This window comes from Eleutherodactylus coqui, chromosome 7 (genome assembly GCF_035609145.1).
Source record: "Eleutherodactylus coqui strain aEleCoq1 chromosome 7, aEleCoq1.hap1, whole genome shotgun sequence".
Taxonomy (NCBI): domain Eukaryota; kingdom Metazoa; phylum Chordata; class Amphibia; order Anura; family Eleutherodactylidae; genus Eleutherodactylus; species Eleutherodactylus coqui.
The window spans coordinates 8,819,500-8,833,871 of NC_089843.1; the positions used below are offsets into that span (position 1 = coordinate 8,819,500).

Sequence of the window (14,372 nt, forward strand, 5' to 3'; positions counted from 1 at the left end):
ACCCCCGGGAGCCGTAACAACAGGGTCCCTCCACCCCCAGGAGCCGTTACAACAGGGTCACTCCACCCCCGGGAGCCGTTACAACAGGGTCACTCCACCCGCAGGAGCCGTAATAACAGGGTCAATCCACCCCCGGGAGCCGTTATAACAGGGTCACTCCACCCCCAGGAGCCGTAATAACAGGGTCCCTCCACCCCCGGGAGCCGTTACAACAGGGTCACTCCACCCCCGGGAGCCGTTACAACAGGGTCACTCCACCCCCAGGAGCCGTTATAACAGGGTCACTCCACCCCCGGGAGCCGTAACAACAGGGTCCCTCCACCCCCGGGAGCCGTTATAACAGGGTCGCTCCACCCCCGGGAGCCGTTATAACAGGGTCACTCCACCCCCAGGAGCCGTTATAACAGGGTCACTCCACCCCCAGGAGCCGTTATAACAGGGTCACTCCACCCCCAGGAGCCGTAATAACAGGGTCCCTCCACCCCCGGGAGCCGTTACAACAGGGTCACTCCACCCCCGGGAGCCGTTACAACAGGGTCACTCCACCCCAGGGAGCCGTAACAACAGGGTCGCTCCACCCCCGGGAGCCGTTATAACAGGGTCACTCCACCCCCAGGAGCCGTTATAACAGGGTCACTCCACCCCCGGGAGCCGTTATAACTGGGTCGCTTCACCCCCGGGAGCCGTTATAACAGGGTCACTCCACCCCCGGGAGCTGTTACAACAGAGTCACTCCACCCCCGGGAGCTGTTACAACAGGGTCACTCCACCCCCAGGAGCCGTTACAACAGGGTCACTCCACCCCCAGGAGCCGTTATAACAGGGTCGCTCCACCCCCGGGAGCCGTAACAACAGGGTCCCTCCACCCCCAGGAGCCGTTATAACAGGGTCACTCCACCCCCGGGAGCCATTATAACAGGGTCACTCCACCCCCGGGAGCCGTAACAACAGGGTCCCTCCACCCCCAAGAGCCGTTATAACAGGGTCGCTTCACCCCCGGGAGCCGTTATAACAGGGTCACTCCACCCCCGGGAGCCGTTATAACAGGGTCACTCCACCCCCGGGAGCCGTTATAGCAGAGTCAATCCACCCCCGGGAGCCGTTACAACAGGGTCGCTCCACCCCCGGGAGCCGTTACAACAGGGTCACTCCACCCCCGGGAGCCGTTATAGCAGAGTCAATCCACCCCCGGGAGCCGTTACAACAGGGTCACTCCACCCACGGGGGCCGTTATAACAGGGTCCCTCCACCCCCAGGAGCCGTTACAACAGGGTCACTCCACCCCAGGGGGCCGTTATAACAGGGTCACTCCACCCCCAGGAGCCGTTATAATAGGTTCACTCCACCCGCGGGGGCCGTTATAACAGGGTCACTCCACCCCCGGGAGCCGTTATAACAGGGTCACTCTACCCGCGGGGGCCGTTATAACAGGGTCTCTCCACCCCCAGGAGCCGTTACAACAGGGTCACTCCACCCCAGGGGGCCGTTATAACAGGGTCACTCCACCCCCAGGAGCCGTTATAACAGGTTCACTCCACCCGCGGGGGCCGTTATAACAGGGTCACTCTACCCGCTGGGGCCGTTATAACAGGGTCACTCCACCCCCGGGGGTCGTTATAGCAGGGTCCCTCCACCCCCCCGGGAGCCGTTATAACAGGGTCACTCCACCCCCAGAAGCCGTTATAACAGGGTCACTCCACCCCCGGGAGCCATTACAACAGGGTCACTCCACCCCAGGGGGCCGTTACAACAGGGTCACTCCACCCCCGGGAGCCGTTACAACAGGGTCACTCCACCCCCAGGAGCCGTTATAACAGGGTCACTTCACACCCGGGAGCCGTTACAACAGGGTCACTCCACCCCAGGGAGCCGTAACAACAGGGTCCCTCCACCCCCGGGAGCCGTTATAACAGGGTCGCTCCACCCCCGGGAGCCGTTATAACAGGGTCACTCCACCCCCGGGAGCCGTAATAACAGGGTCCCTCCACCCCCGGGAGCCGTTACAACAGGGTCACTCCACCCCCGGGAGCCGTTACAACAGGGTCACTCCACCCCCAGGAGCCGTTATAACAGGGTCACTTCACACCCGGGAGCCGTTACAACAGGGTCACTCCACCCCCGGGAGCCGTAACAACAGGGTCCCTCCACCCCCAGGAGCCGTTACAACAGGGTCACTCCACCCCCGGGAGCCGTTACAACAGGGTCACTCCACCCCCAGGAGCCGTAATAACAGGGTCCCTCTACCCCCGGGAGCCGTTACAACAGGGTCCCTCCACCCCCGGGAGCCGTTACAACAGGGTCACTCCACCCCCGGGAGCCGTTACAACAGGGTCACTCCACCCCCGGGAGCCGTTACAACAGGGTCACTCCACCCCCAGGAGCCGTTATAACAGGGTCACTTCACACCCGGGAGCCGTTACAACAGGGTCACTCCACCCCAGGGAGCCGTAACAACAGGGTCCCTCCACCCCCGGGAGCCGTTATAACAGGGTCGCTCCACCCCCGGGAGCCGTTATAACAGGGTCACTCCACCCCCAGGAGCCGTTATAACAGGGTCACTCCACCCCCGGGAGCCGTTATAACTGGGTCGCTTCACCCCCGGGAGCCGTTATAACAGGGTCACTCCACCCCCGGGAGCTGTTACAACAGAGTCACTCCACCCCCGGGAGCTGTTACAACAGGGTCACTCCACCCCCAGGAGCCGTTACAACAGGGTCACTCCACCCCCGGGAGCCGTTACAACAGGGTCACTCCACCCCCAGGAGCCGTTATAACAGGGTCACTCCACACCCGGGAGCCGTTACAACAGGGTCACTCCACCCCCGGGAGCCGTAACAACAGGGTCCCTCCACCCCCAGGAGCCGTTATAACAGGGTCACTCCACCCCCGGGAGCCATTATAACAGGGTCACTCCACCCCCGGGAGCCGTAACAACAGGGTCCCTCCACCCCCAGGAGCCGTTATAACAGGGTCGCTTCACCCCCGGGAGCCGTTATAACAGGGTCACTCCACCCCCGGGAGCTGTTACAACAGAGTCACTCCACCCCCAGGAGCCGTAATAACAGGGTCACTCCACCCCCGGGAGCCGTTATAGCAGAGTCAATCCACCCCCGGGAGCCGTTACAACAGGGTCGCTCCACCCCCGGGAGCCGTTACAACAGGTTCACTCCACCCACGGGGGCCGTTATAACAGGGTCCCTCCACCCCCAGGAGCCGTTACAACAGGGTCACTCCACCCCAGGGGGCCGTTATAACAGGGTCACTCCACCCCCAGGAGCCGTTATAATAGGTTCACTCCACCCGCGGGGGCCGTTATAACAGGGTCACTCCACCCCCGGGAGCCGTTATAACAGGGTCACTCTACCCGCGGGGGCCGTTATAACAGGGTCTCTCCACCCCCAGGAGCCGTTACAACAGGGTCACTCCACCCCAGGGGGCCGTTATAACAGGGTCACTCCACCCCCAGGAGCCGTTATAACAGGTTCACTCCACCCGCGGGGGCCGTTATAACAGGGTCACTCTACCCGCTGGGGCCGTTATAACAGGGTCACTCCACCCCCGGGAGCCGTTATAACAGGGTCACTCCACCCCCGGGGGTCGTTATAACAGGTTCACTCCACCCCCAGAAGCCGTTATAACAGGGTCACTCCACCCCCGGGAGCCATTACAACAGGGTCACTCCACCCCAGGGGGCCGTTATAACAGGGTCACTCCACCCCCGGGAGCCGTTATAACAGGGTCTCTCCACCCCATTGGGTCATTATAACAGGGTCACTCCACCCCCGGGGGCCGTTATAACAGGGTCACTCCACCTCCAAGCGGGTTGCCGCCCCTCCTGTTGCCATTGGAAGAGGGTTGTTGCACCTCCAGGAGCCATTAGGAGAGGGTCGCTTTTCTCCAAATTCCCTGTATGGATGTAGTTAAATAGTATAATTCCATCCGCCTGCAGCCACCATCAGGGAGAGTTTAGCGTCTTACTACGACACGTTGCGCAACTTCCTTGATAAGATGTGGCAATCCATTTGCAAGACCTGTGCTTGCTGTCAGTCAATGAAAACATTCTTGTTTACATCCAAACTAAACACTTGTTGCTCGTATGGCGGAAGGATTTATTCCAATGCGTCCGTCTAGACCTCACGAGCGCACAGATCTCTCCTGACTGGAGGCTTCGCTACAATGTATCAGTCTGGATTCTGGAATGTTTCCAGTTGTCTACACAGGATACATTGTAACCAACCCTCAGCTGTGCAGGTATGATTAGATCATTAGAAACCGCTATCCTGACCCTGAGGAGACTGCTGCTCTGTGTAGACCTTCTGGGCTCAAAAAAATGGCCAATGTTTTCACATGAGCGCTATTCCTCGGAGCAGCAGCGCGCCGGCCCAGCGGGACAACCCAATGCATTGCTCTGAATATGGATTATGCTTCATGCTAAAGAGACTGTAATCTGCTGAAGGCTTACCTGCCCTGTGTCCGGGCCTGCCAGATGGTAATATTGGTGGGGCCAACCCTCCCCATGTACTAACCCCAGGCTGTGAAGTTGCTGCTTGGATGAATGATGTGTTGCATTGGGACTGCAGCGCTGCGGAGGGCGGCTCTTGGGGACGGCCTGTATGCCCCAATATGGAGTCCCTGCTGCTGCATACGACCCCGAATACAGAAGCATTGCCCCAGCTAGAAGCAATGCTGTGAATACCAGCAGGCCATGAACGCTGTAGGCTCCAGCTTCATACAGCGGCTCCAGACCCGCTCACTGTCTCACATGGTATGTTGTGGCCCCCTCATTCTGCACTCAGGACCCCATAATGTCAAAGTGACTACAGAACGGAGAAATCTTTATCAATCTCTTAAAAATACAAACCTCCCATTCAGCAGTGACCTACGTATGCCCACCCTGTACTCAGTATTAGTCGGAGCCCCTTTGGCAGTGATTCCAGCCTCCAGTCTACTTGGGGATGATGCCACAAGGTTTGCACCTCTGGATTCAGGGATTTTCTGCCCTCTGTCATGTTGGATGGGGGCCGTCTGTGGACAACCATTGTCAGGTCTTTCCATAGATGTACCATTGGGTTGAGGGCTGTGGCCGGCCACTGAAGGACATTCACAGAGTTGCCCCTAAGCCCCCCCTGTGTTGTCTGGGCTGGAGTCTTAGGGTCATTGTCTTCTTGGAAGGAGACCCTTCTGCCCAGTCTGAAGTCCCTTGTTCTCTGGAGCAGGTTGTCATTATGTCTGTACTTTACTCCATTCCGCTTTCCATCCACCCTGACTGATCTCCTCTCCCCCAGTATGATTCACCACCACCAGGCTTCACTGTAGGGATGGTATTGGGTTGGTGATGAGTGGCGCCCCGGTTTCCATCCCCCCCTGACCAGTCTCCCCTCCCCCAGCATGATGCTCCACCACCAGGCTTCCATGTAGGGATGGTATTGGGCAGGTAATGAGCGGCGCCTGGTTTCCATCCACCCTGACTGATCTCCCCTCCCCCCTGACTGATCTCCCCTCCCCCAGTATGATTCACCACCACCAGGCTTCACTGTAGGGATGGTATTGGGTCGGTGATAAGTGGCGCCTGGTTTCCATCCCCCCCCTGACCAGTCTCCCCTCCCCCAGCATGATGCTCCACTACCAGGCTTCACTGTAGGGATGGTATTGGGTCGGTGATGAGTGGCGCCCGGTTTCCATCCCCCCTGACCGGTCTCCTCTCCCCCAGCATGATGCTCCACCACCAGGCTTCACTGTAGGGATGGTATTGGGCTGGTGATGAGCGGCGCCTGATTTCCATCCACCCTGACTGGTCTCCCCTCCCCCAGCATGATGCTCCACCACCAGGCTTCACTGTAGGGATGGTTTCGGGTCCATGATGAGGGGCACCTGGTTTCCATCCCCCCTGACCGGTCTCCCCTCCCCCAGCATGATGCTCCACCACCAGGCTTCACTGTAGGGATGGTATTGGGCTGGTGATGAGCGGCACCTGGTTTCCATCCCCCCTGACCGGTCTCCCCTCCCCCAGCATGATGCTCCACCACCAGGCTTCACTGTAGGGATGGTTACGGGTCCATGATGAGTGGCACCTGGTTTCCATCCCCCCTGACCGGTCTCCCCTCCCCCAGCATGATGCTCCACCACCAGGCTTCACTGTAGGGATGGTATTGGGTCGGTGATGAGTGGCGCCCGGTTTCCATCCCCCCTGACCGGTCTCCCCTCCCCCAGCATGATGCTTCACTGTAGAGATGGTATTGGGTTGGTGATGAGTGGCGCCCGGTTTCCATCCCCCCCTGACCGGTCTCCCCTCCCCCAGCATGATGCTCCACCACCAGGCTTCACTGTAGGGATGGTTTCGGGTCCATGATGAGTGGCGCCTGGTTTCCTCCAGACAGAACGCTTAGAAGCCAGAAAGTTCCATCTTGGTGTCATCAGAGCACAGAATCTTCTTTCTCGCAGTCTGAGGGTCCTTTAGGGTCTTTTTGATAATGACAGGCGGCTTTCATGTGTTTTTGGCTACTTTCTCACGGCTGAGAAAGTCATGCAAGATCTGTGCATTGTGTCACATAGTCAGCAGTTTTTTCCTGTATCGCATCATGGTACGGTATAAAAAAACGCAGCAGTCCTATCTTTGGACGTTCGCTTGGACCGCCACGCCAATTGTTTTCAATGGAGTCGGGAAACACATCGCACGGCACGCGAGGTGCAAGAGAATGCGACGTTCATCATTGGAAACAACGGGAACCACTTGCCGATCTTTTCAGCTCGTGGAGGATCGCTGCTTCCCTGAAGTGATGCACGGTGTTACTGCCACACATACCTCGCGTCCGCGGGGGTATCACACATCCCCGAGCGCAATATCAGACCGCGCTTCACGGACCAACATCGCACTCGCCCGCGTGAAATTACTAAGGAGGCTTCTTTTTGGCCGCCCCGCCGTATGGCCCAGATTGGTGGAGGCTGCAGCGATGGTCGACCTTCTGGAAGTTTCTTGCACCAATATCGCAATCTCAAACCTGTGATTTGTGAATTGTGAGAAAAACCTCCTCGCTTTACTGTTCGTGTGGTTTAGGTACATTTCTCACATGAAACCCCTGCCTGTTGTTAGTATGGAGGCTGCTCTTGGGGTCGTCCACCGGCAGCTTTTAAATGAACTTCACAAATGTTTCCCAATACATTTATATTGTAATCGCGGCAAGATGGCGTCCAACGGTACATATTAGAAAAGTGGTGTCCGATAACCCCCAAGTACCAAAGAACGGCATCGCACTCACATACAAAGCACATAACAGGCGAATGCGATGCGTTTTAAAGATTCCATAGCAACTACTGGGCGCTGCTGTGCGAGGAGTGGCGCTGTAACGGCCCTTTAAGGGCTCCGGCACACTTGCGTTTTTCTTGCACGTTTTTTTCACGCGATTGTCAATTGGACGTTCTAATGTTAAAAACGCTTCGCCAGTTTGTGTGATTTTTGTGCGGTTCTAACATTAGAACGTCCCATTGACAATCGCGTGAAAAAAACGCGCAAGAAAAACGCAAGTGTGCCGGAGCCCTAATGCACGAGTGCCTTCCATACCGCAATCGGACAGAACTCACATGTGTGAATAGAGCCTATCACTGATATTATTTAACCCCTTGACGACATCCACTATATACTTACCATCTTGTCGTTCTGCGGGTTGCGCCAAGTCTTGTACACGTGCGGTGCGGACTGGCGCCGTTAGCAAAATACGTACCTAGAAATACAGCTGCTCGATGGAAAATGTTGCGGCTTTTGGTACATTGCGAAGGGTTAATACCAATCCTCACTATGGCGATACTGATACGACTTCTTAGTAATGCGGCTCCGCTGCGCCCTTCCCGGCCCGGGACAGCTCAGATTTGGCGCTGTTGCAGGTCATCTCTTTACTTTCCATAAATACCCTCAGCTGTTGTAAGCTGCAAAGTCATCCGTGTTCACAGCAAGCCCCCCGCAGGACCCCAGCACCTCTTACCCTGGAAGACCACCGAGCAGTAGGAATCGCTGATGTCGGAGTCCGGGGTCTGCACATTCTCAGCGTGGAGGATGAATACTCTCAGCATTGCAGCTGATGCTGGCAGCCGTGTTGTCCCTGACTGCACTGAGCTGGGAGTGGTTGTCCCCCTCCCTCTCTCCCCTGTGCTGTCACAGCCGGCGGCTGACCACTCAGCGGAGCAGGTGTCGGGCCCACTCACACCAAAATAGCCCCCTGGATGACGCTGCACCAATGTGGGCCAAAAGTACACAAGAGTTAGTCCAAACGTGATGAAGCAGATAGCGCCGCTCTCCAGGAACGCACTCCTGCCTGATGGGGGCGCTGTAGGTTATGGCAGTACTGCACAGGAGAGGATACACAGTAAGGGCTCCGGCACACGTGCGTTTTACTTGCGCATTTTTTTCACGTGATTAGAAAGTCCCATTGACAATGTTAAAAACGCATCGCACATTAATTGTAAAGCACCAACTGGCGACGTGTCTTTAATATTAGAAAGTCCCATTGACAATCACGTTTTTTAATGCAGCGATATCAAAGCGTTAAAAAAACACAAGTGGGTGCGAGCCCGAAGAATGCTTTCAGATATGGACTGAACAAAAGAGAAATGTATCAATATTTGGTGTGAGCGCCCCTTACTCTTCATCAGTTCTGGGGACACTTGTACTCAGCAGCAGGTTGTACGGGACATCCTGGGGAGATAAGCTCAGGTCAACTGTGGATGTCGGCTCGCTCCAATCCTTCTGTCTCTTCATGTAATCCAAGACAGACTGTATGATGTGAGATCAGGGCTCTGTGGGGCCAAATCAGCACTTCCAGGACTCCTTGTTCTTTTTTAGGGCTCCTTCACATGGGCACAGCGATTTTTTTTTTTGGCCACCCACGTCACGGCCCAAAAATTGCATGAATGGGAGGCAGCTGTGGGCAAGTCATGGGTGAATCTCCCATTTTCACACCCATTCAGACGGCAGGGCTGTGGAGTATATACGCTCCAGGCCAGAATAACGTTGGGTGGGGGGAGTGTTTAGCTCTGCTAAACTCCCTCCCCCTCTCTGTCCCTTGTTGGCTGCCAGCAAGGGGAGGGGATTTAACGGGTGATAGTGTGTTAAACTCCAGACCCCTCACTTTGCCATCAAGGGGTGGAGAGGGGGAGGGAGTTTAGCAGAGCCGCTGCTAAACTCCCTCCCAGCTTCCTTTTCCAGCAACTCTCATAGGCTCCCATAGGAGTCTATGGGACCGACCAGCGTATTCCGGCAAAAGCTAGGTCCAGAACTATCTTTCCCAGTCTGTGTAAAAGCGGCTGGCAGGAATACGCACCGTGGTGCTATTATTTCCGTCTGTCTGATTTTATGTACCATCTGAACAAATGCATTGGATTCCAACGGGGCAGATGGCCGGGATTTTTGGCAAAATTGCCGCAATAAAACGCTCATGTGAATAAAGCCGAACTCTGAAGATACCGAGGGAAAACTGGAACTGCTTAAGCAGTAACAACCTCCGCGCTCTTAACTCCTAAATAGTGGCCCGAAGGCTCTCCCACCCACCACTTGGCTGTATATCACAAATGCAAGGCGCTTCTGCACTAGGTGGCGGCTTTCCTTGAGAGACTTCTGGCCACTATTTATGTGATTTTGGTGCGTTACTTACCCCTGCCGGGGCATAAACTGTTATGATTGGCAAGAAGTTAAGAGCTTTCTACTGCTTAAGCAGTTCTATGCTTTCTTTGGGATTATTACCCCCACGCTGAGTAGTGCTGGGGTTCGTCTTGCTGCCGCCTGAATCCTTGGAGTACCACAGAACCGAGAGTGACTTCCATTGCCATACAAGTGCACCAAGACTACAGATGCTGAGGGGGTAAATCCCTAATTACAGGGGTGCCCGCTCAGTGCCAGGCGGGTCAACAACTCCTAAGGCCGCCTGCAGACGGGCAGAAATCTCGCGGCGGTATTTCCCACGGAATTTCCGCCACTGAAAGTCTGCATAGGAGTGCATTACAATACGCACTCCTATGCAGACAGCCGCGGTTTGGCCGCGTGAAATCTCGTGCGGCAAACAAACCGCGGCATGTCCTATTTTTGTGCGGGGCACGCACTCACCCGGCCGCCGGCTCCGGTCTGCGCATGCGCCGGCTGCGCGGCAGCCGGCACATGAAAGAGCCGGGGCCGCCAGGCGTGGGTGAGTACGCGCTCGTCACTGCAGGCTCTCGGGTCGGGTCCCGCGGCGAGAATTCTCGCCGCCGGATCCGACCCGCTCGTCTGCAGGCGGCCTAATGCAGTGATTTTTACCTAGAATTCTTCTTTAAAAAAAAGATCCGCTTGGCGCTTCCCACACATCCCATAACTCTGAAGATACTTCTTAGTGACATTGGCTGGATGTTTGGATGTTGTCCTGCTGCAGAACAAATTTGGCGATAACCAGACGCCTTCCTGATGGTATTGCATGATGGGTAAGTATCTGCCAGTATTTCTAACCATTGAGGACACCATTAATCCAAACCAAATCCCCAAATACATGTGCTGAAATGGAGCCCCAAACATGTAAGGAGCCTCCACCGTGTATTAGTGTCTGCAGGCAGCAATGATTATTTATTGCACCACTCTCTCCCATGCATCACTGCTGCCTGCAGACACTCATTATTGTACCGCTCTTCACCATACTTCACTGCTGCCTGCAGACACTCATTATTGTACTGCTCTTCACCATACTTCACTGCTGCCTGCAGACACTCATTATTGTACCGCTCTCCACCATACTTCACTGCTGCCTGCACTCATTATTGTACCGCTCTCCACCATACTTCACTACTGCTGCTGCATACACTCATTATTGTAACGCTCTCCACTATGCTTCACTGCTGCCTGCAGACACTCATTATTCTACAGCTCTCCATGTTTCACTGCTGCCTGCACACTCACTATTGTACTGCTCTCCCTCATGCTTCACTACTGCTGCTGCATAAACCCATTATTGTACCATTCTCCACCTTGCTTTATTACTGCTGCTGCAGACACTCATTATTGTACCGCTCTCCACCATGCTTCACTGCTGCCTGCACTCATTATTGTACCACTCTCCACCATGCTTCACTGCTATCTGCAGACACTCTTTATTGCACTGCTCTCCCCATGCTTCACTGCTGCCTGCGGACACTCATTATTGTAATGCTCTTCACCATGCTTCACTGCTGCCTGCAGACACTCATTATTGTACCGCTCTTCACCATGCTTCACTGCTGCCTGCAGACACTCATTATTGTACCACTCTTCACCATGCTTCACTGCTGCCTGCAGACACTCATAATTGTACCGCTCTCCCTCATGCTTCACTACTGCTACTGCATACACTCATTATTGTACCGCTCTCCACCATGCTTCCCTGCTATCAGCAGACACTCGTTATTGCACCTCTCTCACCCATGCTTCACTACTACTGCTGCCTACACTCATTATTGTACTGCTCTCTTCTATGCTTCACTGCTGCCTGCAGACACTCTTTATTGTACTGCTCTCCTTCATGCTTCACTGCTGCCTGCAGACACTTATTATTGTACCGCTCTCCCTTATGCTTCACTACTGCTGCTGCACACACTCATTATTGTACCGCTCTTCACCATGCTTCACTGCTGCCTGCCGACACGCATTATTGCATCACAGAAGGGGAAATCAAGAGTTAAAAACAATCACAGAAAAAGGGCCGTTCCTTACTGACTGAGGAGTGCATATAGATGCATCCTCCTCTCACCATGCAGGTAGCTGACTACTGAGAGGAGGATGCATCTATGTGCACTCCTCAGTCAGTAAGTAACGGCCATTTTCTGTGATTGTTTTCAGACACGCATTATTGTATCACTCTTCCCCATGCTTCACTGCTGCCTGCAGACACGCATTATTGTAGCGCTCTCCACCATGCTTCACTGCTGTCTGCAGGCACTCATTATTGTACTGCACTCCATCATACTTTACTGCTGCCTGCAGACACTCATTATTCTAACGCTCTCTACTATACTTCACTGCTGCCTGCAGACACTCATTATTATACCGCTCTCAACTATGCTTCACTGCTGCCTACAGCCACTCATTATTGTACTTCTCTCCACTATGCTTCACTGCTGCCTGCACACTTATTATTGTACTGCTCTCCCTCATGCTTCACTACTGCTGCTGCATACACTCATTATTGTACCGCTCTCCACCATGCTTCACTGCTGCCTGCACTCATTATTTTACCGCTCTCCACCATGCTTCACTGCTATCTTCAGACACTCTTTATTGTACCGCTCTACCCATACTTCACTACTGCTACTGCATACACTCATTATTGTACTGCTCTCCACCATGCTTCACTGCTGCCTGCAGACACTCATTATTGCACCTCTCTCCACCATGCTTCACTGCTGCCTGCAGACACTCGTTATTGTACCACTCTCCAGCATGCTTCACTGCTGCCTGCAGACACTCCTTATTGTAATGCTCTTCACCATGCTTCAATGCTGCCTGCAGACTCTCATTATTGTACTGCTCTCCTCCATGCTTCACTACTGCCTGCACTCATTTTTGTACCACTCTCCACCATGCTTCACTGCTGCCTACAGACCATTTTTTCATGGCGGCGATCAGCGCCCTGGCAAACAAGCTGCAAGACCTGGTGCCGGTGATCCGGGACTTGTCAGCTCGCATGGTGGCCCAGGAGCAGTGGGTGTTGTCGCAGGGGCAGAACGCCTCTACCAGTCCCGAACTCAAGTGCCCTCTTCCCGAGGTGTTCTCTGGGGAGAGGAACAAGTTTTTCATTTTTCAACAGGCGTGTCGCCTGTTTTTTCGGATGCGTCCCCGTTCTTCCGGCTCGGAGGCCCAGAGGGTCGGGCTTATAATGTCCCTGCTGCGGGCCTTTTCCATTCCCGAGGGTTCCCCCTCCCTGCAGTCGGTGGACTCCTTTTTTCAGGAACTCGGGGGTATCTTCGATGAACCGGACCGAGTGGGGTTGGCGGTTTCGCGGTTGCTGGCGCTGCATCAGGGGTCGCTTTGTGTGGAGGATTATTGCTCCAATTTCAGACGCTATGCGGGTGATACTGCATGGAACGATAGTGCCCTGAAAGACGTTTTTCTGCAAGGTCTCTCAGACGCCGTCAAAGAACTGTTGATCTCCCATCCCGTTCCCGGGTCCTTAAAGGAGGCTATGGAGCTAGCAGTGAAGGCAGATTGGAGGCTCAGAGCTGGGAAGCAAGATAGACCGAACCTATGGAACTGGACCCGCTGGACCCCAAGGAGCGACGCCGGATTTGTTTATTGCATCATCTCTGCCTCCACTGTGGGAAAGCTGGACATCGGGTGATAACCTGCCCCCGGAGGCCGCAGCGTCCACAGTCTGAATCGGCAGAAAGACTCCAAGTCCTAGGCGATTGCAGGGAGGATTGCCTAGGACCTCAGGTACGTCCTAGACTTCTGGTATCCTGCCAGGTTAGATTCCGGAACTTCTCCCGCCCAGGGCAGGCGTTTATTGATTCCGGAGCAGCCGCTAACCTGATAAGCAGTCTCGTTGAGCCCCTGAGGGCTGAATTTGTGGCGCTGAAGACGCCAATTCATTTTGCTAGCATTGATGCTACCCCTCTTGCTTCGGGCTTGGTACGATGGAGGACCCCAGTGTTACAACTCACGGTGGGGGGGTCGCCACTCGGAAGGTCTATCATTCCTGGTGATGGAGAAAATGTCGGTAGACATGGTACTAGGGATGCCGTGGCTGGCGTTGCACAACCCCCAATTCGATTGGGCCACTGGGGAGCTGACCCAGTGGGGGCCGTCCTGCCATACCCATCGTGCTCCCCTCCCTCCCTGCTCAGTCGATATCGCACTCAGTCCCCGAGGTCTCACTTCCCTTCACACCCCGTCCGCCGGTCCTGCTGCTGATGTCGCCACCGATGCCCTGCAGGGGGGATGGAAGAAAGTGGTGGGGTCTCGTATGCAGTTGCGTAGTGGGGAGAGTCTGTCGGTATCTGAGCCGTACAGGGTGGGACAGAAGGGGTACCGGTCCTCTGGAAATCGCAAAAGGTTCCATAAGTCGTTGTCGAAACCTGCTGTCCCTTCGTTGACCGCACGGGAGGGTCACACTCCTGGGTTGGTACAGCGTTTTCACAGCCGCTTTCTGGATAAACCTGGTCGAGTTTCCGGGGGCCCGGAGGTCCCCCGTCAGAGGGGGGGTAATGTTACCATGCAGCGCGGCACGGGGTCCCGCGGTCGGCGCGCGTCGCTCCGGCGGCCTGGAGCCCTGTGTCGGGGTTATCCCAGCGGCTTGGGGTGGGCGGTGGCGTGGGCATGTCTGCCCGTATGGTGCCGCCCACACTCCTCCGTTCTTCTTATACAGCAGTGGGTGGAGTGGCCTCCTCCC

General features: G+C 55.3%; 1 protein-coding gene across 4 annotated transcripts in view; it reads right to left on the reverse strand.

Annotated features, from left to right (window-relative positions):
• Positions 1 to 8,099, reverse strand: part of DYSF (dysferlin) — a 419,332-nt gene extending 411,233 nt beyond the window's left edge. For all 4 annotated transcript variants that reach the window (XM_066572850.1, XM_066572852.1, XM_066572851.1 and 1 more), the window contains exon 1: positions 7,977 to 8,099. In XM_066572850.1, the coding sequence (XP_066428947.1) occupies positions 7,977 to 8,064 (88 nt within the window). In that variant the 5' untranslated portion in view covers positions 8,065 to 8,099. The remainder of the gene's footprint in view (positions 1 to 7,976) is intronic.
• Positions 8,100 to 14,372: the final 6,273 nt, after the last annotated feature.